Source organism: Pogoniulus pusillus, chromosome 14 (genome assembly GCF_015220805.1).
Source record: "Pogoniulus pusillus isolate bPogPus1 chromosome 14, bPogPus1.pri, whole genome shotgun sequence".
Lineage (NCBI taxonomy): Eukaryota > Metazoa > Chordata > Aves > Piciformes > Lybiidae > Pogoniulus > Pogoniulus pusillus.
Window position 1 is genome coordinate 26,891,411 of NC_087277.1, and position 24,734 is coordinate 26,916,144.

At 44.7% G+C, this 24,734-nt stretch overlaps 1 protein-coding gene across 5 annotated transcripts in view; it reads right to left on the reverse strand.

Annotated features, from left to right (window-relative positions):
* RUNX1T1 (RUNX1 partner transcriptional co-repressor 1) overlaps positions 1-24,734 on the reverse strand; it is a 267,591-nt gene that overhangs the window by 132,316 nt on the left and 110,541 nt on the right. The window contains exon 1 of one of the 5 annotated variants that reach the window (XM_064154676.1): positions 2,582-3,137. The exons of 2 other annotated variants lie outside the window; for them this stretch is intronic. Coding sequence is in view for 1 of the 3 variants with exons in the window: in XM_064154679.1 (XP_064010749.1) it covers positions 2,582-2,609 (28 nt within the window). In the remaining 2 variants the exon portion in view is untranslated. Of the gene's footprint in view, positions 1-926; positions 1,052-2,581; positions 3,138-24,734 lie in introns of those variants that run through there. 2 more of the 5 variants (XM_064154679.1, XM_064154684.1) reach the window with 2 other exon arrangements.

Sequence of the window (24,734 nt, forward strand, 5' to 3'; positions counted from 1 at the left end):
ACTACAAACCTCTACAGCGAGTCTACAATGTATCTATCTCGCACCTAACAAAGCCATTAAAACCAACTTGGTATTTTCACACACTGTACCTCTACGAATAAGCCATAGTCAAATCTTTTCTCAACCATTTTTTCCTACCATTGAGGAGCCACAGAAACATCTAGTGCTAAAATCAGAGTGCATAAACGAGATAGACTAACTTTTTTAACATTCAGCCGAGCTGAAGGAAATTCCCTGATCATGCTGGATTTCCTAAGGAAATCAGCCCAGAATAAACTGGATGAGGTTTTCAGGCTTCCCATAGAAAGGTCACAAGCATCAGCTTTAACAACCACTAGAAACCAGTTTCAATCCTCTTGGCTATCCAGATTCACTAAACCGTTAACAGAAAAGCAGAACAGAAAACCTGGACAATAGATTTCAAGTCTAAAAATGTCTTTCACGCCTGAAACTATCGTTAACAAAGTTGCTTATTTAAACTTTCCATCGCATCTGTCAGGATGCAGAAATGGAGAAGGAAATGTAAGGCTACAAGAGCATAATTAAATAAATTATATCCACCCTTAGCCCTAACATATTGTGTTTACAAATACAATAATTATGTTTCTAACTACATGTCAAAAGAAAATATTTTCCAAGTCCTTCAAAAAGCATGCAAAGCATTACTGTAAGTAGGAAATAAGTCAAAACAGATTAGTAGACCAAAAATGGGGAAGAGGAGGGCAAAAAAAATAAAAATAAATCCTGCTATGGTCAGCAACTCGGACCACCATCAGGGGATAAATCAATTTGCAGCAGCTGTGGACAGCCATTTAAGACTGGGGCCTGAACAGATTAATTAGAGGAAGCAATGTTAAAAGTTAAAGGGGTCAGCGTTACATTAAGCACACGAATATTTGCTGGAGGAAACGCCTGGCTGTACATACCAAGACTCAGAAGACATCCTTCTAGTCCGTCAGGGCTATGCCTATAGCAAAACGTTTGGCACTTGCAGTGTTCCCACGGACAGCACGGCAGCTCCCGCTCCCAGCGTTTGAGAGATCCATGCCACTTTCTGCCCAGCCCCTGCTATGCCATATCTGTGCCCGTCACCGCGTCCTGCTCTGCCTGCAAAGGCGAGCCCACAGCTGTGCCACAACGCACCGTGCAAGAAAGTGCACCTTGGAGACGTTCCGGCAGCGTCAAGGCAGGCGCGTCCAGCCCTGCTGCGCTTGGCAGGGAGAAGGCGAGCAGCTGCAGAGGGAAGGCAGGCTGGCTGCCGCGGGCTGAGCCGCTCCGGGCCGCCCCGAGCGACCTGCGGGCAGCAGCTGCCGGCTCCAAGACAGCACTGCCAGGAGCCTGCGCGTCAGCTCCTGCCCTTGCTGTGACTCAGGGCAGGGCAGAGGTAGCAAGGGGTGACTGGCAGAGCCTGCTGCGTGCGGATCTGGAGACCCGAGGCTGTTCCACCAGAGAAACCTGAGGGGCTTCCAGGCGGCCCTTCCCCACCGCGGCGGTGGCGGGGAGCTGCGGCCAGGCAGGGCAATCCTCGGCGCCGAGCTCCGGCTGCGATTCGGGAGCAGGCGGCGGGGACTGCCCCATCGCCTCTTACCTTCGCCCTCCCTTCTCTTGAACTCAGTGAACTGAGGGAAATCACATTTTAGCCCTGGTTGGAGCAAGAGCGGCTTGAGAGCTGCGTCCTTAGTTACTTTCAGTTTCTCACCAACATTTGGGAGAGCAGGGCATAGTAACACCACAGATTCCTTTATAAATGTATGTGTTATGGAGTCACCACTGCTCCTGCTAGGGCGGCAAGTCCATCCCTACCTTAAACCGCATTTTAGCCCAATCTCGCAACTTTGTCACTAAGAAAAGGACCTGAACTAGCCAAAAGTCGAAGGCTCGCACAAATGGGCCGGAGTGTGGTTTTCATCCTTCCAATCTCTCTTACAGATGGTCTGATACGAATTTGTGGAATGAAACCACACAGTTTATCTTGACGAATTGACACAGTTACACTCTATGGCAGTTCTGGAAATGCAATTCCTAATGTTCCCTGTTCTTTTAGGAAACGAGGTACTTGCAAGATTGCGGTGCAGCTCAAAGACGATGTGCACCGCCTGAAATATTTCTTGCAAAGAAGCCTGATGTTGCCAATGCTACATCATAATCCAATGACCGTAACGAAGCAAACAAACCGAAAATCCCACCAGAAATATTTCAGACACTCCAACTCACGTTGGCTAGCTGTGATCTGGGGAGCAGGGAGGCAGGAAGAAGAAGGAGGAGAAAAAAAAAACAAGGCAAGTCCTAAATCGCGGCAGAAATCCAACGGTATGAAAAAAAGTGTGTAGTTGGGAGGGCTGTTTTCTGCTAAATCAGATTGTTTGGCTTCTGAGCTCTCAAGAAAGAACCGGGGCGCGAATCTGCGAGGCAGGGACAGCGGGTTAAGAGCTGCATGCAGAGTTAACCTTGCCCGGCAGCTCGGTTAAAGCCACGGAGTCCCTCGGAGCCAGGCGAGCCCTACGGGAGAGGAGGAAGGGGAAAGGAAGAGGGTCTCAGGCTCCCCCCGCCCCAGCGCGCCTTGCCCGCGCCCTGTACTCACACTGCAACGGACCGGAGATTCCCACCATTCGCCACGGGCTGCGAGCTGCAAATAAAAGTTCCCGTCCTGCTCGGGGGAGAGCCGGCAGCCCAGGCTGCTGGAGGGGCGAGGGGGTGGGAAAGGGGAGAGCAGCGCAGTGCGGCTTCCCTTCCCAGTCCAGATGATCCACGTCCACAAAAGTCAAAACGAGCTGAGGAGAAACTCCAGCTGCTCTTCCCCCTCCTCTCTCTCGCTTTTTTTTTTTTTTTTTTTTTTTTTTTTAAAGGAAGATCAGCTCAAGAGAGCCTACTGGTTCCAGGGGAAAGGACAAGAACCAAAAATAAAGCAAAGTCTCCAAGTCGAGATAGTTAATGCCCAGGTCCTCCTCCGTGCTGCTGCTGCCGCCGCCGCCGCCGCCGCAAGACAACCGTGATGTGGAGCGCAGGAGCGGCCGCTGTCAGTGGCGGGGTCTCTGCGTATCCCCGGGCATCCAGCGCATAGCTGTGCCTCCGGCGAAGCCGCGCTGCGCCGGTGCGGTGCCGAGCCGAGCCGTGCCGAGCGAGGCCGCGCCGCTGCGCCCGGCTCCCCCGCTAGCAGGCAGCGCGCGCGGCAGGCAGCATACTGCCGGCAGCCGGCCCGGCCTCGCTACCCAGGTGCAGGGGGGGAGGGCTTAAAGCAGTGGGAGGTGATAGAGGTAGGAGACATCTGTGTCGTGAGGGGGTTAGTGGGGGTCAAGTATATGTTAACAATAGGCGAGCGCGGTCCCTCTCGGGCAGCCTGCCTACTCTTTCTTTCTTTCGCTGGCTTTTACTGGGTGGACATCTAACTTGCTCCCTAATGATGCCTCCCCGGCTTTAAGAGTCCAGACTGCCCTGCAGTAACCCAAGACAAACACTTTCTCTAGCCATCTGGAGAGCTCCTGGCTGCTCTGCCTGTGTCTCATCACTGTGTGAAGAGACAGCAGTACTAGAAATCAAGCCACTCTCAGATCTACTCTCTAATCCCCTTCTGTTAGCTGATTTCCAGTCAGACTGTTTGCTTTTGCATTAGATAATAGCCTTAGAGAAAACAATTATCATTTTCTTTTTCCCTTTGTATTTTTTTTCTCTTCCCTCTTTCTAAAGTACAATATTGAGGAAGGCCTCTCTCTTTTCTCCTTTTTTTGCCTCTCTCTCTCTCTCTTTTCTTTTTTTTTTTAAAAGAAATTTATAGTCTTTCATGGCTTGCAGAACCCAGATGCAATTTCACACTTTCCTGGAAGGGGATTCTGGATTCTTCTGAAAGCAGCTACATGATCACGACTGCAGCGAAAATTAATTGCTATCATCTACAATTAATAGAAGCATGCCTCTGTCTGACTTTGTGTTTCGTTACATAATCATATCGGTAGGCATCCATATATGTTCCGAGTCACCAGTTACTCCCTTCTGTGCTTTGTAGAGATTATTATTGTCAGTCACACAACCTACAGTAAACCAGTACTCCTGCTGTCCTGTTGACACTACATAAAAATGGCATCTTCACCAAAAAAATACCCAACAAAAAAAAAACCCAACCAAAACCCTCCACATCAACTTCATCTGTTGAGTGGAATACTGGGTTTGTTTTGTTGTTTGGGTTTTTTTTTTCAGGTTGCATATAATGGATTGGAGCTATCAGAGCTGCCTGGACATTTAGCTTCATTTTTCCCCAGTATCAGATGTTAAGTTAAAGAGGAAGCACAGAACAGAACTTCTAATCAAGCTTCATCCTTAGTTGCTCTACATAGATGTGCACATGAACTCATGCACACACACTATAGGCCTGATCTTACAAATGCCTCATTCTCAGCCCAGAAATAGACCTATTGATTGCAAAGCAGCACCCCATGTGTTTATCATAAGCACATATGCACTTCCAGAATGGGAGGGAAGCATTCATGTATATATATACATAGGGAGAGATATATAGATATATAGATATAGATAGATAGTTAATAGCAACATTTATCTTCCTCTGTGGCTGGCTTTGAAAATTTAGTTGATTTTGAAAATATGTTTCGTGGTCTGGATGATTCTACCTTTTCTACATAATTTTAAAGCTTTACTGAACTGGTTGGCAGATAGTAATACGAGGTCAAATTTACCTCGACGTGTACTCAGCTCAACAGAGCCTAAATGAGGACTTGGTTTCATCTGATGTGATTGCAGTTTATAGAACTGGTGAGGAGCCATGAGGCCAGCACTGATTTCTCATGTAAAAGACATTTGGTTTACACAGGTCTATTTCAAGGCCAAAATCATGCACAAATCTTTTTTAAAAGTATTGTCAAATATTGTAAAATAATCTAAAATTAGCAAACTTTCCTTCGCCTTGGGTGGATCTAGAAACTTTAGTTGAGCTTGAAAATGTTTGTGGCATGACACTTTCATCCCAATTGTTGAATGTGTGAGCTAAAAGATAGGAGATTTGCTGATGGTTCCAGACCGTTTCTTGCTGAAGTGTCAAGGAACGAACACCGAGTCCTAATTCTCAGTTTACCGCTTAAAACAACCTTCAGAACTTCCTCTTCAGCGTGTACCTTCACTCTGAAAGATCAGTCAACTTCCTAGGTATTATCTTCCAAAATAGGGAAGGAACATCAGCTTTATTTTTATCAGCTTTCACTAGAGACTCTGGAAACTCTACTGTGAGCTATTTGCAATTTAATATCCACCTACAAATTGATTGAAGTTTACAGACCTCTGTCTTCTCACTCCATAATGAGAATAATACAGAAATCACCTATTGAACTCCCAGCCCTGGCTCACATTGCACATCATTTCCCCTGCCAGTAAGGACAAAGCCTACCCAGATTGTGAAGCATAGTAGAGAGCAGTAAATACAGATTACTTCATGGCAGCTATACTTTTCTAGTCACAGGAAGAGGAAAAATGGATACAATTCCTAAATAATAAAAGATTGCAACCATCAAGTATTATCATTATATTGCAAAGCTGATGATTGAAGCCTAGCTTACTGCAAACTTCTCTTAACCATACCTTTTCCTTTTCTCTATTTATTCCCTGGAGAAAGCAAATAAGTTTTAGTGAAAGAAAGAAAAATAAACATCTTCTTTGAAAGATGAATTCATGTTTCAGGAAAGAAAAAAATATGCAGCCTCAGAGCAGACCTCACAAATACTTGGTAACTTTACACCCTGCAGATTTTTTCTTGCAGACTGTAGATGCTATGTCTGATTTGACATATGAAGGATTTACACTGTGTATCACTGTGTGACATTGTGTGAGAGAAAGGCTGGTAAAAGTATAGTTGCACATGGAAGTCAGAAATATCCTGCTAGGCTGTCCAAATCTGACTATATTTTGATTGTACAGAGACCGATCAAATGTTCAGAGCTGAAACATGGCTTACACTTTGCTGTGAATAATTATATTATGGGCAGTCATCTGCACTGAAATTCTTGGAAGAGAATGTATATATCAGCTCACCTCATCGCTGCTTAAAAATAGAGACAGGCATGTCCCTCCTAATTGTCACTGCCTCACAGCTCACAGTGTTACACATTGTCACATATTCCCACCCAGACCTCAATCTCTGCAGACACTTTTCCACTCAAACTGTGCAGACTTTAAGTCCATACTTGGGCTTTTTTTTTTTTTTTTCCCCATGATGTCTCCCTATTAAAGCATCTTTCATTTCCAAAATGCTTGGCTTCACCCTCTGTGAAGCTCATGAGAATCTCACCGTTTGCTTCTGTTGGAACTGGATCAGGCCTTGGCAGGTGGAACAAGGCTGCATGTGGCTGCTGAAGCATTCATTGACTAGCATGAATCAGGATGGAGCAGCATAGTTAAACGTTCATGGTCAAAGTGCAAAACTGATCTTTGATAGCTCTAACTTAGGAACCTTCTCTTAACCATGTTTGTCCAACAATTTACATGTATCTTTTAGATGTTAGTGGGGGCCACACTTTGTTGTCATTGGAGTCTGTTCACAAACCTTTTGCTGGTCCTACGGTCCAGCGGGTGACAATGGGATGGAGGCTGTTGCAGATCCATGCTAGCATTGTGGATACTTTCTGCTGAAAATCCCTCCCAGTTTTGCTGGGGTACTGCCTAAATCCTGCCTTGAATCCTGCACATAAAAGCAGCAAAGAGATACAAAGTCCTGTTGTGGCAGAAGGGTAGGGTGTCCCTGCCCATGGCAGGGGGACTGGAACTAGATGAAGCTTGTGGTCCACTCCAACCCTGACAGATTCTATGATTCCATGATTCTATGATTCTAATAATCTAAGTGCTGAACCTTGCACAGGGGCTTGGCCAGAGGGTGCAGGGCAGGTGGCTACTGAGCAGCTGGACACGCTTTGCAGCTTCACACGTGGAGGAAAGATGTACCGAGATTAGTGCTTGAGAAGAGCAGCAGAAAATGTGCTGTAGCCGGATAGATCCCCATCCTTTAGTATGCAAAGCATGTCCACTAGGTGATGTACATGCTGCAAGAGCTGACATATTACCTGCTTCTCTCTCTGCTCACACTATTGTTTACCCTTCGCTTCTGGTAGCAAGGAAAGCGTATCAAGTTCCTTCCAAATTAAGAGGCTATCTACTTTCAGGAGTTTATAAGGTCCACTGATACACTTTTCCCTGTCTTCTCCTTATCTAACATGATAGATTTTAGCACTGCTTCATGTATATTTATTTAGGATAGTCCTTAATTAAATTGTATGCTAAGGATGTTGGTTTTTTTGTGTTCTTTTTGGCATTGTCAGGACTCCTCAAACCCCTTTAATGTTGCAGCAGTCTGGAGCACTCTGCAGAGTGACAGAAAAAGGGGAGCTGGGCTATTTTGAAAACAAAATGTATATACTGGCAGTTATTTGCCAGCTCTCTCAATCATCTGCAATGAAACATGGCTTCTTATTAAAAAAACCCAAATCTTTTCAAGAGAAAAGACTCTACTGGGTAAATAAACCATACCAAGCAAAAAAAAAAAAGGGGGGAAAAAATCTGAAAAGTTTATTTTTATTTCTCAGAAGCTAAAAATTTATCTTGCCCTAATCTGTTGTCTACATTTTGTTTATACAAATAAATATTTCTTAAATGACTATTTAAGATTAAACACATTTTTGAATAGAAAACGTCTCATTTTAGTGCTGAAAGAAACGTTTGGGCTTGTTTGTTTGTTGTTCTTATTCTGAAAGCTGGAGGATAGATTGCATGGAAATAATATGGACTTAGAGCATCTTTTCTAACAAACGTGAAGACACCAAAACAGGAATCAGATTTTTGCTTTCTGTCAATGCCAAAGAGCAGGAAACATTTTGCTGTTGAAGTTCCTGGAAGCAATAAGTGCTGTATTAACTGCCATATGATACACACACACTCACACAGGATACCTTCCCTAACAAGGGGAAACCGTTACCCTAACACACATGCATCCAGTTCCTTAACTTCCCACCTGCTGGGCAGCCACCTGCAATAAGCAATAGTGGACTATTATCAGACAGTAATAAAATAAGCAGCCACAAAGCTGTTTTCCTAAACAAGTCCCTCAAAAACTGAGCTGCAGGCTGGGCAAGCCTTGCCTCTGAGGCAAAATTGGGCAACCTCTCATAGGACAAACTCTGAAGGCCAGCACATTCCCTTTTCGAGTGTACCTTCTGTTTTACTAGAGCCAGCAACCATCTGTAACATACATAATGGTGTGCAGCTACTCTAAAGTAATGAATCCAAGGTGCATGATCTGTTCCAGGTTTCCTTTTGTATATACACAGTCCCTCAGTGCTACCTCTCCCAAAACGAACAGTGACGTTTTGTATATGGAAGGCTAACAACATAACTCTCTTATCTTTTCCCCTGACATGTTGACAGTGCGTTATTCCACTTACACACAGGCTTAAACTGGGAGTAGAGCTGCGCTTTGCCTGCTGGCTGCAGCTAACCACTATACTGACCCTGCTCCCCTATGGAAAAGCTGGCTCTTAGAGCTTTCATAGAGAGGTGAAGTCCTCTTTTGGTATATCAGATCTCCATGTCTCCAACTGTAAATAAAAACAAATCAGTCTGGCTGGGAACTCTATTAATATCATGACCTCAGCATGATGTAACTGAAACCGCATTTTCCACACACCCCCCCACCCACTGTTTATATTTGCATCAAACTAAGTTAAACAAAGGTAGGTTTTAAAGCCTCTGTCTGGAGGAAAAAAAAAAAAAAGCTGTTATTGAAGGCAGTTTTTATTGCAGTGATTGCTTAAAAATGCATATGTCTCTATAACCTGGAAAACTCCCTCACAGAGATCCGTAAGTACTCAGATTTTGGTGTTCTAGTTGCCTTTACATTTCGTTTGCAACTGTGTGCATACTTGTATGTATTGAATGTTCACATGCAAGTTAAAATCCAATTCTGACTTTGCCTTGCTCCGGTATAGACCTCCCATTACTGTTTGAGACTTCACAAGACAAGAGTTTACAAATGAAATCTTCATAAGGGTGTAATACACAGAGTAAAGCTGGAAAACACACATTAACAGAAAGGAGGCATTTTACTTGGGGGCAAAAAAAAACCCAAACAAGTACCATAGCAAACAAAAATACTATTTCAAAGTTTCAGACTGCTGTGGGAAAAAAGGATCAGCTAGGTAACTGAGTCAACAGCACTTCATTTGTTGCACCCTATTTAAAGCCTGCTTTATTTTTAGAAAGCAACTGATGAAATCTAGTTTGCTCACAAATAGTTATTTGCAGATCAATAGCGGCTTAAAATGTTGTCTCATAATGCACATCGTTGCAGAGAAGATGTTTTGATTTATCAGTCACTTACTATTTCTCCTCTCAGACAGAGAGGGAAAGTAGAAGTAATGAAAAAAATGATGCCTTGGAGAAGGCAGAGGTATTTTTCCCCCCTTTAGCAGGCAAAAAGCTTTCTTTTTAATCACTTAAAGATAGGAATGAAGGGGACATAAGAAGTAAATAAACCATAACGCAGAAATATTCAGGAAGAGCAAAACACACCGTGAGAGATGCTGTTTGCAGAGCAATGAAGAAATAAACCTATCACTTTTAAGACTACACAAGGCAATGCAGACAATTAGACTTTAAAGGCAAAGTAAGAATGAGGCTGCCTAACATTTCGCGGTTGAAAACATAAAGAGCTAAATTCAGCCTCCTTTAGTTGAACTGCAGAGCAACCAATTCCGGTGTATTCTCTGTCAGTTTGATGGAACTTTTCTTGAAATCAGGTGCTGCTGCATGTGTCAAAATCTCACCCAAAGTGCCATAATAATTTATTGCCCATCTGCAGAAACAACCTGATTCTGTCTCACTGAAAGAACTTGACGTGTTTGGCCACTGATTTCCTAGGAAAAGAGCCGAACTGGAGCACTCACAGACCTTATTACTAAAAATACTCTTCTTTTTCAAATAGTGTATTTTTAGCACAAACTTCTTTCCTTCTCTCACAGTTACTTCCCTTTTAACCACGGGGGAGGGGAGAGGCAGGGAAGTAAACATAATGTATTTGATCAGAAACCAAGGAAGGCAAATTTAGAAGGAGTTTCAAATCACTTAAAAAGCAGAAGCTATTGTCAGTCTGCAAGACAAAACCATGTTACAATATGTCAAGAATTCATTACCCTCTTTTGACTTGTGTTTTTTTTTTCACTGTCAGAGGTGACTCAGAAACTATGCCACTATATCATCCCAGAAGATGTGTCTTCTAATCACCTACAGGATGTGGTGCTGCAAAATGGCCAGCTTACAGCAGCCCCTGCCACTCTGCAAGCAGCTTAAAAAAGTGGAAAATAAGCTTTTTGGAAGATCCCATGACACAAACAGAGCATTACCAATTAAATATCTGCATTGCTGATATCATGCTGGCACCTGTGAGTTTGGGGAAAGGTATTAGATTGGATGTTAGTAACAAGTTCTTTACCATAAGCATGGTGGAACACTGGATTGGGTTGCCCATGGAAGTAGTTGAGGCCCCATCCTTGAAGATATTCAAAGTGAGGCTTGACAAATCTCTGGACAACCTGATTTAGTTGAGGGTCTCTTAGAATCACAGAATCAGCCAGGTTGGAAGAGACTTCCAAGATCATCCAGTCCAACCTAGCACCCAGCCCTATCCAATCAACTAGACCATGGCACTAAATGCCTCATCCAGGCTTTTCTTGAACACCTTCAGGGACAGTGGTACGTTGGGAGCTATTCCATGTCAGCAAATCTATTGAATTAGGCCCCACAGACATTGTATACCTCACAGAGTACCTAGCTCGTGTACATATATAAACTACTCTGTGTACTACTACTTATCTGTAGAATGAGTATAAAGAGGAACTGCAAGCACCACCACACACTTTTCTCCTTTAGATGCTGCTTTTACTATTCTTTCCTGAAGTCTCCTGGTTCATGTGGTGTGTACAAAGGTTTCCAGAATTCTCTCTTCCTGGATGCTATGAGATTCATGATTTTACCCCACAGTTTTGGTGCTGTCTACTTGAAACTATGATACCAGTAAACTGTCTTGCATTTGGGTCAATATTAGGGTCCCTAAAGGACTTTTTGTATTAACTTAACACCCAATAGACAAACTTCAAGTCTTAGAAAAAAGATCATAGAATCATAGAGTCAACCAGATTGTAAGAGACCTCCAAGATCATCCAGTCCAACCTGTCACCCAGCCCTATCCAGTCAATTAGACCATGGCACCGAGTGTCTCATCCAGGCTTTTCTTGAAGACCTCCAGGGACAGTGCCTCCACCATCTCCCTGGGCAGCCCATTCCAATGCCAATCACTCTCTCTGTGAAGAACTTCCTCCTAACATCCAGCCCAGACCTACCCCAGCGCAACTTGAGACTGTGTCCCCTTGTTCTATTGCTGGTTGACTGGGAGAAGAGGCCAACCCCACCTGGCTACAACCTCCCTTCAGGTAGTTGTAGACAGCAATGAGCTCTGCCCTGAGCCTCCTCTTCTCTAGGCTAAACAACCCCAGCTCCTTCAGCCTCTCCTCATAGGGCTTGTGAAATGAAATTATAGATGTAGGAAACCTCAACATAGGCAGCTAGTCTCAAACTTCAGCAGTCACTCTGCCTGCTGAAGGCATAGGTGGTCAGTGAAAAGTGCCCAAGCTAGCAGGGTTAGGTCAGTGTGAATGCATCCAGAAATTATGCCATATATGATTAGTTTGACCCAAGTGGTCTCTGCAGTGACACCAGTCTGTCAAGAGGGCACTGACTTAACAGTTTGGCCTTGCTGACCACATCTACTGGCAAAAGTGATCTCTATTAGTTTTCAGATGAACTTCATGTGAACATATGTGTGCCCAGGTGGCCAAGAGAGCCAGTGGCATCCTGGCCTGCATCAGGAATGGTGTGGCCAGCAGGAGCAGGGAGGTCATTCTGCCCCTGTACTCTGCACTGGTTAGACCACACCTTGAGTGCTGTGTTCAGTTCTGGGCCCCCCAGTTTAGGAGGGACATTGAGATGCTTGAGCGTGTCCAGAGAAGGGCAACGAGGCTGGGGAGAGGCTGAGGGAGCTGGGATTGTTTAGCCTGGAGAAGAGGAGGCTCAGGGGAGACCTTATTGCTGTCTACAACTACCTGAGGGGAGGTTGTGGCCAGGAGGAGGTTGCTCTCTTCTCTCAGGTGGCCAGCACCAGAATGAGAGTACACAGCCTCAGGCAGCACCAGGGGAAATTTAGGCTGGAGGTGAGGAGAAAGTTCTTCACTGAGAGAGTCATTGGACACTGGAATGGGCTGCCCGGGGAGGTGGTGGAGTCGCCGTCCCTGGAGCTGTTCAAGGCAGGACTGGACGTGGCACTTAGTGCCATGGTCTAGCCTTGAGCTCTGTGGTAAAGGGTTGGACTTGATGATCTGTGAGGTCTCTTCCAACCCTGATGATACTGTGATACTGTGATATTTTGCAGAAGGGGTTTTTTGTTTGTATTTTGAATGCATGAATGCTCTACAGTCTTAACAGTGTATTTTTAATACCATGCATATCATAGGGCTGCAATTAGACATTATCAAGACCAAGAACATACTATATCATTCTTCTGTGTGCCCATATGGTTGCCCAATATTCTCTCTCTATTGGAAAGTGCTTAGTTTTGGCATCTGAAAACTATCTGGAACAATAAGCTACAGGTTTCCAATCATGTCCATGTAATTGAAGTAGCACCATACCAAGACCATAGCTGCTGGCATCTGCTAAAACAGCTGTAGACTTAGGAATATCATAAAATGCCAGAAGTGGGGATGTAGTCAATAGAGTCTTTAAACTCTCAAAGCACACTCCTGTTCTTTATCCTATTTCTTTTCAGCCTCTCTTCTAAGCAGTTTATAAAAAAGATTGGCCTTTTTAACGAGAGGTTAAGTATGAACTTGCTTCAAATTTTATCATGCTGATGAGCTGTACTAGTTCTAATACATTTTTTAATGGTGGTATTTCAAATGTAGTCTTGATATCTTTTTTTTTCTGCCTCTGTTCTACTTCATGTCTGTCACACATCCTGGCTGCCATAGCCTGTATTTTCTCATTTTATTTTGCTCCAGAAGCTTCACTCACATTCAGAACTTGTGTTATCCCTGATGTTGCAATGTTTCTCAAGCTCCCCATAACTTATAATTATAAATATGCAGCCCTTTTAGGGATTACAGAAACTCCTCTGGAATCCTTCTGAGCTCTTTATGGTGCCAAACTAATAATTAAAGCAGTATTTATGAGTAATGTCATCATTTCAATGAAGTGGACCTTGTCTGAGGCTCCACCTGCATCTTGCTAGGATATTGGTGTGGTGGTTGATTTGTGAATTTTATCTTTGTGTCTTCTTGCCTGCCTTTATGCCTTCCATCCATACTTCTATCCTTCCATCTATCCATCCATAGAATCATAGAATGGTTTAGATTGGAAGGGACCTCAAGGATCATCCAGTTCCAACCTATGGGCAAGGACAACTCCCACTAGAACAGGTTGCTCAAGTCCTCATCCAGCCTGGCCTTGAACACCTCCAGGGAGGGAGCAGCCACAACCTTCCTGGACAACCTGTGCCAGTGTCTCACCACCCTCACTGTAAAGAAACCTTTCCTAACAGAGAGGAGGCTGAGAGGGGACTTTATTGCCCTCTACAACTACCTAAAAGGATGTTGCAGCGAGGCTGGAGCTGGTCTCTTCTCCCCAGTTACTGATGACAGGACAAGAGGAAATGGCTTCAAGCTGCATCAGGGCAGGTTTAGGTTGGATGTTGGGAGGAAGTTCTTTCCTGAGCAGACACTGGAACAGGCTGCCCAGGGAGGTGGTGGAGTCACCATCCCTGGAGGTGTTTAAAAAAAAGAGTGGATGTGGCACTTGAGGCTATGGTCTAGTGGTGAAGGATGCTGGGATGAAGGTCAGACTGGGTGATGCTGATGGTCCTTTTCAAACATAGTGATTGATAGTGATTAGGTGTTGTGCTGAGGGATTTGGTTTAGTCAAGGACTTGTCAGTGTGAAATTAGTAATTGCATTTGATGATCCTGAAGGTCTTTTCCAATCTAAGAAATTCTGTGATTCTGTGAATATCTAGTTTGAATCTCTTCTCTTCCAATTTAAACCCATTACCCCTTGTCCTGCCATTACAAGACCTTGTCAATAGTCCCTCCCCAGCCTTCCTGTAGGCACCCTTCAGATACTGGAAGGCCACTATAAGGTCTCCTCAAAGCCTTCTCTTCTCCAGGCTGAAGAGCCCCAACTCTTGTAATGTTCTCATAGCAGAGGTTCTCCAGCCCTGTGATCATCTTCATGGTCCTACTCTGGACTCTCTCCAACAGTTCCATGTCCTTCCTGTGTTGGGGGCTCCAGAACTGCACACAGTACTGCAGGTGGGGTCTGACAAGAGCAGAGTAATGGGGGAGAATCACATCCATCCATCCATCCCACAGACAGTTTCATCTTCCCTCAGTTATTATTGCTGTGCCAGTTAGCTCACATTCTTTAAACATTTACCTTGGCTTTCAAATGTAAGATTTCTGTAAGGAATATTTGTCAGCTCTTTACAATCCTACATATCAGATGCTCTCTGATGTGTTCATCCTTGTTGGTATCAAAGCCGCAAGGCTCTCTGTATTCATTCTGAGTCTATCTAAAGACTTAAATCGCACCAGAATGTGCTTATCAAACATGTTAAGGGCAATGTCTTCACATCACCTTCCTTTAGAAAGGAAAATGATTTAAAAATATTGTCTGCTTCACTTCACATGGGATAAATTGATGTGCTAATGTGCACATCATTACTCTAGGAGCTAGAGCGCACTTCACTGCTTCTTGTGCTAACTTTTCTGCAGCACTAATTTCACACATGCCATTTGATTAAACTTACATCTGGAAATCTGGATAGCATTGCATATTTTTTTTTTAAATAGATATGCTATCAGAAAACAGTGTAAAACAAGGGAAAAAATTACTCTGCTTCAGAGGTGTAACTTCAAGAGGCTAGTGACAGTGCTGGGGTTGTAGTGATCTCTCTTAAGAAAATAATGTCCTGCAGTTTACAGCTCTTCTTGAACTCATACTCACATTTCTAGCTCGGTGAATTGCAGAGTAAAACTTGTTTTGTTGCACTTGCAAGTGTTTCTCCATACCAAGTGCTTGTATTTCCCATGAGGAAATTTCACATGTTCCCACAGAAACAGAGAATACAGGATTTGGCAAGTATCACACAGTATCACAGTATCATCAGGGTTGGAAGAGACCTCATAGATCATCAAGTCCAACCCTTTACCACAGAGCTCAAGGCTAGACCATGGCACCAAGTGCCACGTCCAGTCCTGCCTTGAACAGCTCCAGGGACGGCGACTCCACCACCTCCCCGGGCAGCCCATTCCAGTGTCCAATGACTCTCTCAGGGAAGAACTTTCTCCTCACCTCCAGCCTAAATTTCCCCTGGCACAGCCTGAGGCTGTGTCCTCTTGTTCTATTGCTGGCCACCTGAGAGAAGAGAGCAACCTCCTCCTGGCCACAACCACCCCTCAGGTAGTTGTAGACAGCAATAAGGTCTCCCCTGAGCCTCCTCTTCTCCAGGCTAACCAATCCCAGCTCCCTCAGCCTCTCCTCGTAGGGCTGTGCTCAAGGCCTCTCCCCAGCCTCGTCGCCCTTCTCTGGACACGCTCAAGCATCTCAATGTCCCTCCTAAACTGGGGGGCCCAGAACTGAACACAGTACTCAAGGTGTGGTCTAACCAGTGCAGAGTACAGGGGCAGAATGACCTCCCTGCTCCTGCTGACCACACTATTCCTGATGCAAGGGGGGGAAACCCCATCTGATCTCTTCTCTTGCCTCTCCTGGCAGTCATTAAAGCTGACATTGTATTTTTATCAGAAATAAGAAATCTATCCCAGTATATGGGATATGCCTATATGATTATACCTACATGTTGGTTAGAGCCTGTACCAGGTTGTCAGTGAAAAGGTCAAAGGGATATGCCCAAAAGACCAAGAAAGTCACTGACGTGAGATCAACCTAGGACTAGTGTAGTACTCTCAGTCCCATTCCTGCCTGACAAGTGCAGCCTAATGCTGGCTCTCAAGGAAGAGCTACAGAGAAGGAATCTCATTCCTTTTTGCCATCGATGGATTGAACAGTGATAAGCTATGCACTTTTCTTACCACTAAAAAACAATCTCAGCAAAGTTACCTTCTGTAAATCCTGCCAAAACAAAAGGTTGGCTCTGGCCAGCCTGATCTAGGGTAGAGTGTCCCTGCCAATGGTAGGGGGGTTGGAACTAGATGATCCTTGTGGTCCCTTCCAACCTTGACTGATTCTATGAAAACCTACTCTGCCAAATGTCTGGAAGGAGTTCATCACTGAAAGGAGAGGGCATCAACACAGAGCCATAACCCCAAAAGGATCTCTATCAGCTATGCTTCCCTTCAGACTGTGACATTGCTGATGTGAAATGATCAAAATCAGGAAACCTTCCTAACCTTGTGAATAGCTTTAGAGAGGTTGCCCAATTTTGATCATTTCACATCAGGAAAACCTGAGCAGCAATATCACAGGAACTTGTGCACTAGACAGAAATGGTTCCTTTCCAGAGTTTTAATCAGTCAGCCTTAAAGAATTTTAAAATAAAGCTATTATTAATTTGTGCTGTGGTGAATTTCAGAGCAACACTAATTGCTTACTATTAAAAGCCAAGGAAAGCACAGTGATCCACATCACTAGGTTTTGTAATTATTTTTTTCCAAGACAAAAAATTATACAGTAGCATCTTCTATTTTTATGAACTTCCTTTTCATTTAACCCGGGGCACAAAGGTCCATTGCAGAGTTCTCCTTAGCTATTAGTTCCAAAGCATGTGAAACAATCTGACACCTATATCAGAGCTTGTTGCTATTAGAATCATAGAATCATTTAGGTTGGAAAAGACCTTCAAGATCATTCAATCCAACCATTAATCCTACTCTACCAAGTCCACCATACCATTCCAGGTAGTATTTCTACACGGCTTCCAAACACATCCAGGGATGGTGACTCAACCACCTCCCTGGGTAGCCTGTTCCAATGTCTAACAATCCTCTCATAGAATCATAGAATCAGCCAGGTTGGAAAAAACCTCCAAGATCAGCCAGTCCAACCTAGCACCCAGCTCTGCCCAATCAACTAGACCATGGCACTAAGTGCCTTATCCAGGCTTGGCTTCAACACCTCCAGGGATAGAGACTCCACCGCCTCCCTGGGCATCCCATTCCAATGCCAATCACTCTCTCTGCCAACAACTTCCTCCTAACATCCAGCCCATACCTCCCCTGGCACAACTTGAGACTGTGTCCTACTACTTTTTTTGACTTCTCCCCTGATATTTTGTTCTCAGCTAATCTACACAATCAGAATGGCAGTCCAGCTCGGACATTCCAAATGTAATTCCCTTTCTACTTTCCCAGATGAGAGTGATTTGGCATTGGAATGGGCTGCCCAGGGAGGTGGTGAAGTCTCTGTCCCTGGAGGTGTTCAAGAAAAGCCTGGATAAGGCACTTAGTGCCATGGTCAGGTTGATTGGACAGGGCTGGGTGCCAGGTTGGACTGGCTGATCTTGGAGGTCTCTTCCAGCCTGGTTGATTCTATGATTAGCTTCCCTGGCTGAGTTTGATCAGGTGTACGTTAGCCTTGAAGTATTGACAGCCTGCCTTTAATTTCTCCTGGCTAATTCTATTTTCCATGTCATACAGTCAACCTAACAGAAAGAGAAACATGAAGAAGATGTGCAAAACCACATCCCACATGAATTCTAGCTGTTGCTCTGGTTAGGGTCTGGCAGTTTCAAATAGAAGGCAACAGCTTAATGGGAAGAGATTTCTCCTACTTTATTTGTGGCATGATGCTTTGCACTTCTGACCTCCTCTCAGCAAGGTCCAGGAGAGTCTAACCTTGGCAGTCAGTGCATAACCTGTCACCTATTTTTGGTGGTACCAAAATTCTGTATCAGATTTTTTTTCTGGGTTACTCTGGCTTTTTCCTCTTGACTGCCTCTGGTTTCTTGATAATGCATCTCTTTCCTTGATGGGTTTTCTTCCCTGCAGTTTCATTTCATGGCACTGTTTTGAAACAGATGCTCTGGCTACTTGCACAGTCAGTCCTGCCAGCTTCATGATTCTTCCTTGCTGTTTTTGACTGTAACCCTCAATTTACTAGGGCCTAATTGTAAGAGATAATGGGAAAAAAGACCAAGTAGGCAAAACATAAAATGTAATGTCAGACTTTCAGCATACATTTTCTGCAGCATATTTGATTTTTTCAGTAATAAGAATTTCTGGTTCTGTGCTTTTTATTTTGGATATAATGAAAACATATTCTTTTTTTCTTCCTGTAACTTAGTTGAAATAAAATGAGCTTTATAGTATATAACAACCTCTGGGAAGACAATTGGAAAACAGCACTTTGTTCCCTCTCTGCCCTTTAGTAAAGCATTGCACTTAGTTCAGTAGTATCAGCACGATTGTTTAAAGTGAGGTGCATAAATCTGTATTTAAAGCCACAAAGGGATTGATTGCTTTATTTATACAATTATAAATAAATCATAATGTCAATATTACTCCAGTGAGGACTCTATAGTGAGGCTCTCTAAGTACCCAGCTATTGATGAGGCAGCTCAGTATGTCACAGCTATCTATTTTTAGGCGTCCAGATTTGACATTTTCAATCTTAATGTTAATTTTTAATTCACCTGAAAGTTTCCTATAGACACAACAGAAGATCGAGTAGTTATGTATGGCAAATCAAGTTATGTATGGCAACTTAAGCTCTGAAAAGCTCATGGTGTGACTTGATTCTTTTTTGTTTATTATAAGATGCCAGTAAAATGTAAAATGAGGTCTGGCTTCCTAGAAATGCAGTAGATTAGCAAGCTTTTAGCAAAAACTGCCCACTTCTTACTTCTCCTTCCCTGTGTCTTCTAAGGAGAAGAAATTAGGTCTCTAGACAACACTTTGGGCAGTGATTTCTAGGAAAACAGAACAGCTATGCCAGAGAACATCTTTGCTCAACAGTTTACACTGCCTGTTGGAATTTATGGTTCCTGATGTTAAAGACTGCTCATTGCGTACGAGGCCATTTCTTTGGTCACAAGGACATGCAGTGGTCATAAGGACATGCAGTGGTCATAAGGCCACTACAGACAGGCCACTGATCTAGAGGAAGTGTACTTAGCCTTGATGATTAGAGAGAGCTCAACTGAAAGATTCAAATAAGAAAGAGCATTGCCACCCGTTCGTGCCACAGTGAAATTAGAATCATAGAATCAGTCAGGGTTGGAAGGCACCACAAGGATCATCTAGATCCAACCCCCTGCCATGCCCAGGGACACCCTACCCTAGAGCAGGCTGGCCACTGCCTCATCCAGCCTGGCCTTAAACACGTCCAGGAACAGGACCTCAACCACCTCGCTGGGCAACCCATTCCACCACTCTCATGCTCAACAACTTCCTCCGCACCTCCAGTCTGAATCTCCCCACCTCCAGATTTGCTTCATTCCCCCTAGTTTTGTCACTATCTGACATCCTTAAAACTCCCTCCCCAGCTTTCTTGTAGGCCTCTTAAGATACTGAAAGGCCACTACAAGGTCACATTCCTAAATTACAGGAGGCCTTTTTGTGATGACCAGGATATGTTGTATGATGACACAAAAGAGTGACTCCAAGAAATGGAAGAATCCAGGATGGAAAGGTTAAATACTGCATGAGAAACAAAGTTTACACACAGACTTGTTGAGTGGAACTAACTTCATGTTTTGCTTAACTTTACTGTAAAAGGCATATTCCTGTGAGAGGGAACAGATTAAAGAGTCCCTTGGTGAGTGTAGATTGCAGAATCAACCTGAGTACTCCATAAACACCACATGGGTAGGTTCAGACTGGAGGTGAGGAGGAAGTTCTTCTGCGTGAGAGTGGTGAGAGCCTGGAATGGGTTGCCCAGGGATGTGGTTGAGGCCCCATCCCTGGAGGTGTTTAAGGCCAGGCTGGATGAGGCTGTGGCCAGCCTGATCTAGGTGTCCCTGGGCATGGCAGGGGGGTTGGAACTAGCTGATCCTTGTGGTCCCTTCCAACCCTGACTGATTCTATGATATCCTTACAGCTGAGATGGATTGGTCAATGGCAGGTCAACAAACCATAAAGCAAAATTAGTGGTGAACACTTTGCTATGAACAGGTCACAGTTTGTCATGTTGCAAATCATGGCAATTTCAGTTGGACTGTATTTTACTTTGAAACCTTAAACAATAGAAAATGTCAGGTTCAGTTATGCTCAGATTTGATGTGTAAATGGCCTTTTTATACCTGCAGCCATGCTATTTTGATAGAGGCTGTAAAACACATGTGCAACATGAAATATGAAAAGAGGAGGAAACCATAAATGCCACAGAATTGTCAGGGCTGGAAGGGACCCCAAGGATCATCCAGTTCCAACTCCCCTGCCATGGGCAGGGACACCCCACACCAGACCAACCTGCCCACAGTCACATCCAGCCTGGCCTTAGAAGCATCCAGGGATGAAGCCTCCACCCCCCCAGGGTAACCTGTGCCAGTCTCTCACCACCCTGAGTAAGCACAGGGTGAGGTTCTGAGTAAGCACAGCTAAATACAAAATCACAGAACTGTTGGGGCTGGAAGGGACCTCCAAGATCACCCAGTTCCAACCCCCTGCCATGGGCAGGGACACCCCACATGATATCAGTCTGCCCAGAGCCACATCCAGTCCAGCCTTAAAACCTCCACCATCTTTACAACTTCCTCTTTACTATGACTGAGACTTTTGGACCCCCTCACTACAACAGTAACACCGAGTTGCTAGAGCATGTCCAGGGAAGGGAAGCTGGTGAATGGTCTGGAGAACAGGAATGAAGGGAGGTTGTAGCCAGGTGGGAGTTGGTTCTTCTCTCAGGCAACCAGCAATAGAACAAGGGGATGTAGTCTCAAGTTGTGCTAGGGGAGGTCTAGGCTGGATGTTAGGAAGAAGTTGTTGGCAGAGAGAGTGATTGGCATTGGAATGGGCTGCCCAGGGAGGTGGTGGAGTCTCTATCTCTGGAGGTGTTGAAGCAAAGCCTATCTGAGGCATTTAGTGCCATGGTCTAGTTGATTGGCTAGGGCTGGGTGCTAGGTTGGACTGGCTGATCTTGGAGGTTTTTTCCAACATGGTTGATTCTATGATTCTATGAGTGGTTAGGAGCAGCTGAGGGACCTGGGGTGGATCAGTCTGGAGAAGAGGACAATAATTGCACTCTGCACTCTTGCTGAAATTCCTTCTTTCCTGAGAACCCCCCCCAATCAAACATCCAATGTTTCCTTTGGAGCCTGACAAAGGGTTAAGGCAGCTTGTTTGGCATTAGATATTTGTATAATGAGCTTTTACTGAAGTAATTAAAATTTGTTTATAATTAATACAGATGAATTGGTTTCTGCACAATAATAGTTAGGAGATTAACAAAGGCCACATTTTGGCAACAGGACTACATTCTTTTCCAAGTGCTGTGGGACTTTATCCAATGAATGTCTGTCCAATCCGGCTGATTCTTCAGAGATGCCATATGGCACTGCTATGCATTACAATTTTTTTTTCTCTCTAAAAGGCAGCCATATGACATAACTGATCTTCAAAACGTTGTCAGAAGGCATTACCTAGGTAGGCTGCGAGCTGCTTTCCAAAAACTTAGCAAGCACAGGGGCTATTAATTATGAGCAAAGGAAATGCGCACACACATGCTGGAAAGTTGGCATCCTTTCCTCTCGAGTCACAGCTGAGCATCTCTTAAACTGCTCAAGCTCAGAAAGTGAAGAGGGGTTTGTCTGTTTATTTATTTATTTAAACTTTACACATCTTCCCCTAAAACATCAATGCAACAACTTCACAACCAACCTATCTTAGAAGTGTCAGCACATCTAAGTGCCCTTCCATACATTATTTTACCAGCAGAATGTAATCTTATACTAACTCCACTGATTTCACTAGCACATTTTCTTAGGTCTAGAAATGGTTCCCTTTCCACACCCTCACATATGTCCTCTGAAATCAAGATGATCCAAATGGTCACAGGCTCACAGGATGTTAGGGATTGGAAGGGACCCAAGGAGATCATAGAGTCCAACCCCCCCTGCCGGATAGGAGCAGGACAATCCTATCTAACACAGATCACAGAGGAACACATCCAGACAGGCCTTGAAGGGCTCCAGAGAAGGAGACCACACAGCCTCCCTGGGGAGCCTGTGCCAGTGCTCTGTGACCCCCCCCAGTAAAGAAGTTCCCCCTTGTGTTGAAGCAGAACCTCTTTTGCTGCAACTTACACCCATTGCTCCTTGTTCTATCCCAGGGAACAGTGAGCAGAGCCTGTCCCCCCGCTCCTGGCAGCCTTCAGATACTTATAAACACTTACCAAATCCCCTCTAAGTCTTCTCTTTTCCAGACTAAAAAGTCCCAAGTCTCTCAGCCTCTCCTCATCAGCCATGCCCTCCAGTCCCCTAATCATCCTTGTAGCCCTTCGCTGGACCCTCTCCAGCAGATCCCTGTCCCTCTTCAACTGGGGAGCCCAAAATGGAACACAGTATTCAAGGTGAGGTCTCAGCAGGGCAGAGTAGAGAGGGAGGAGAACCTCCCTTGATCTGCTGGACACTCTCCCTAATACACTCCAGGATCCCATTGGTCCTTGGAGCCAACTATATTATTTGTTTTATATATATATTTGTCTGTTACTTGTTACATCATTTGCCCTCATGGGGAAGGGGACTAAAGGTTCCCATGACTCCAGCAGTTGGCATGAATGTTGCTATGAGTGACACCTGAAGACCTTGATTTCACTTCTTCTTGCAACTTGCAAGCTGTAGTACCACCATGTATGTTCTTTTCTATTCTCTTTATTAGTCCAGTAAGCATAACCATAGAATCATAGAATCAGTCAGGGTTGGAGGGGACCACAAGCATCACCTAGTTCTAACGCCCCTGCCATGCCCAGGGACACCCTACCCTAGAGCAGGCTGGCCACAGTCTCAGCCAGCCTAGCCTTAAACACGTCCAGGGATGGGGCCTCAACCACCTCCCTGGGCAACCCAGTCCAGCCTCTCACCACTCTCATGCTCAACAACTTCCTCCTCACCTCCAGTCTGAATCTCCCCATCTCCAGCTTTACTCCATTCCCCCCAGTCCTGTCACTACCTGAGAGCCTAAAAATAAGTTCCTCCCCAGCTTTTCTGTAGGCTCCCTTCAGATACAGGAAGGCCACAAGAAGGTCACCTTGCAGCCTCCTCTTCTCCAGACTGAACAGCCCCAACTCTTTCAGTCTGTCCTCAGAGCAGAGCTGCTGCAGCCCTCTGAGCATCCTTGTGGCCCTTCTCTGTACTCTCTCCAGCATCTCCACATCCCTCTTGTAATGGGGTCTCCAGAACTGGATGCAGTACTCCAGGTGGGGTCTCACCAGAGCAGAGGGGGTCAAATTAAATTATCATTTCTGCCCTGTACTCAGCAGTGGTTAAGCCACACCTGGACTACTGTGTCCAGTTTTGGGCCTCTCCATTTGAGAAAGATGTTGAGGTGCTTGAATGTGTTCAGAGAAGGGCAGCAAGGCTGGTGAGGAGGCTGGAGAAGAGCCCTACGAGGAGAGGCTGAGGGACCTGAGGGTGTTCAGCCCGGAGAAGAGGAGGCTCAGGGCAGACCTCATTGCTGTCTACAACAACATGAATGAAGATTGTTGCCAGGTGGGGTTGGTCTCTTTTGCCAGGCAGTCAGTGACAGAACAAAGGGACACAGTCTCAAGCTGCACCAGGCTAACTTTTGGCTGGATATTAGGAAGAAATTCTTCACAGAAAGAATGATTGGCATTGGAATGGGCTGCCTGGGGAGGTGGTGGAGTCACCGTCCCTGGAGGTGTTTAAAAGGAGGCTGGATGAGACACTAAGTGCCATGGTTTAGTGAATTAGAAGGGTTAGGTGATAGGTTGGACTTCATGATCCTGGAGGTCCTTTCCAACCTGGTTAATTCTGTGAGTCTGTGATTCTGGCCTTCTACAATGAAAGAAATGTATGTGGGTGTGTGCATTATTAATTGTTCTTGCTCAGATTCCAAACTGCCTTTACCTTCTTCATGGAAAGAATGACTGCCAATCGAAATGGGCTGCCCAGGGAGGTGGAGTCACCATCCATGGAAGTGGGGAGGGTGTCTCTGCCCATGGCAGGGGGCTTGGAACTGGATGATCCTTGTGATCTCTTCCAACCCTGATTCTACAATTATAAGTGTTTAAAAAAAGACTAGATGTGGCATTTGGCACCTTGATTAAGTCAATTATATGGTGTAGGGTAATAAGTTGGACTTGATGATCTCAAGGGTCTTTTCCAACCTGGTTAACTCTGTGATTCTGTGCTTATTCTTGTTATTGTCTCATAATGTTCTTCAGATATCATCTAGCCAATTGGACTAGGATGTTATTCTTCTGCTGATTAGGCTTCTGCAGGGATATCAAAAAGTTAATTTATAAAAGAGGTTGTAGAACTCAAGGCATGATCTCAAAAAGTTCAAACTGATGTCAAAAATCCCACAGAGAGATTTTGAGGTGGCTTTATACCTTGTGCATCATTTGATGGCAAAGGATTGCTGTGATTGGTGTTACACATCTGATAACAGAAGCACAGAGTGCTTTTCTCCAGGCTCCTGGAGCAGTGGATGTCTCACAGGAAAAGTGCTT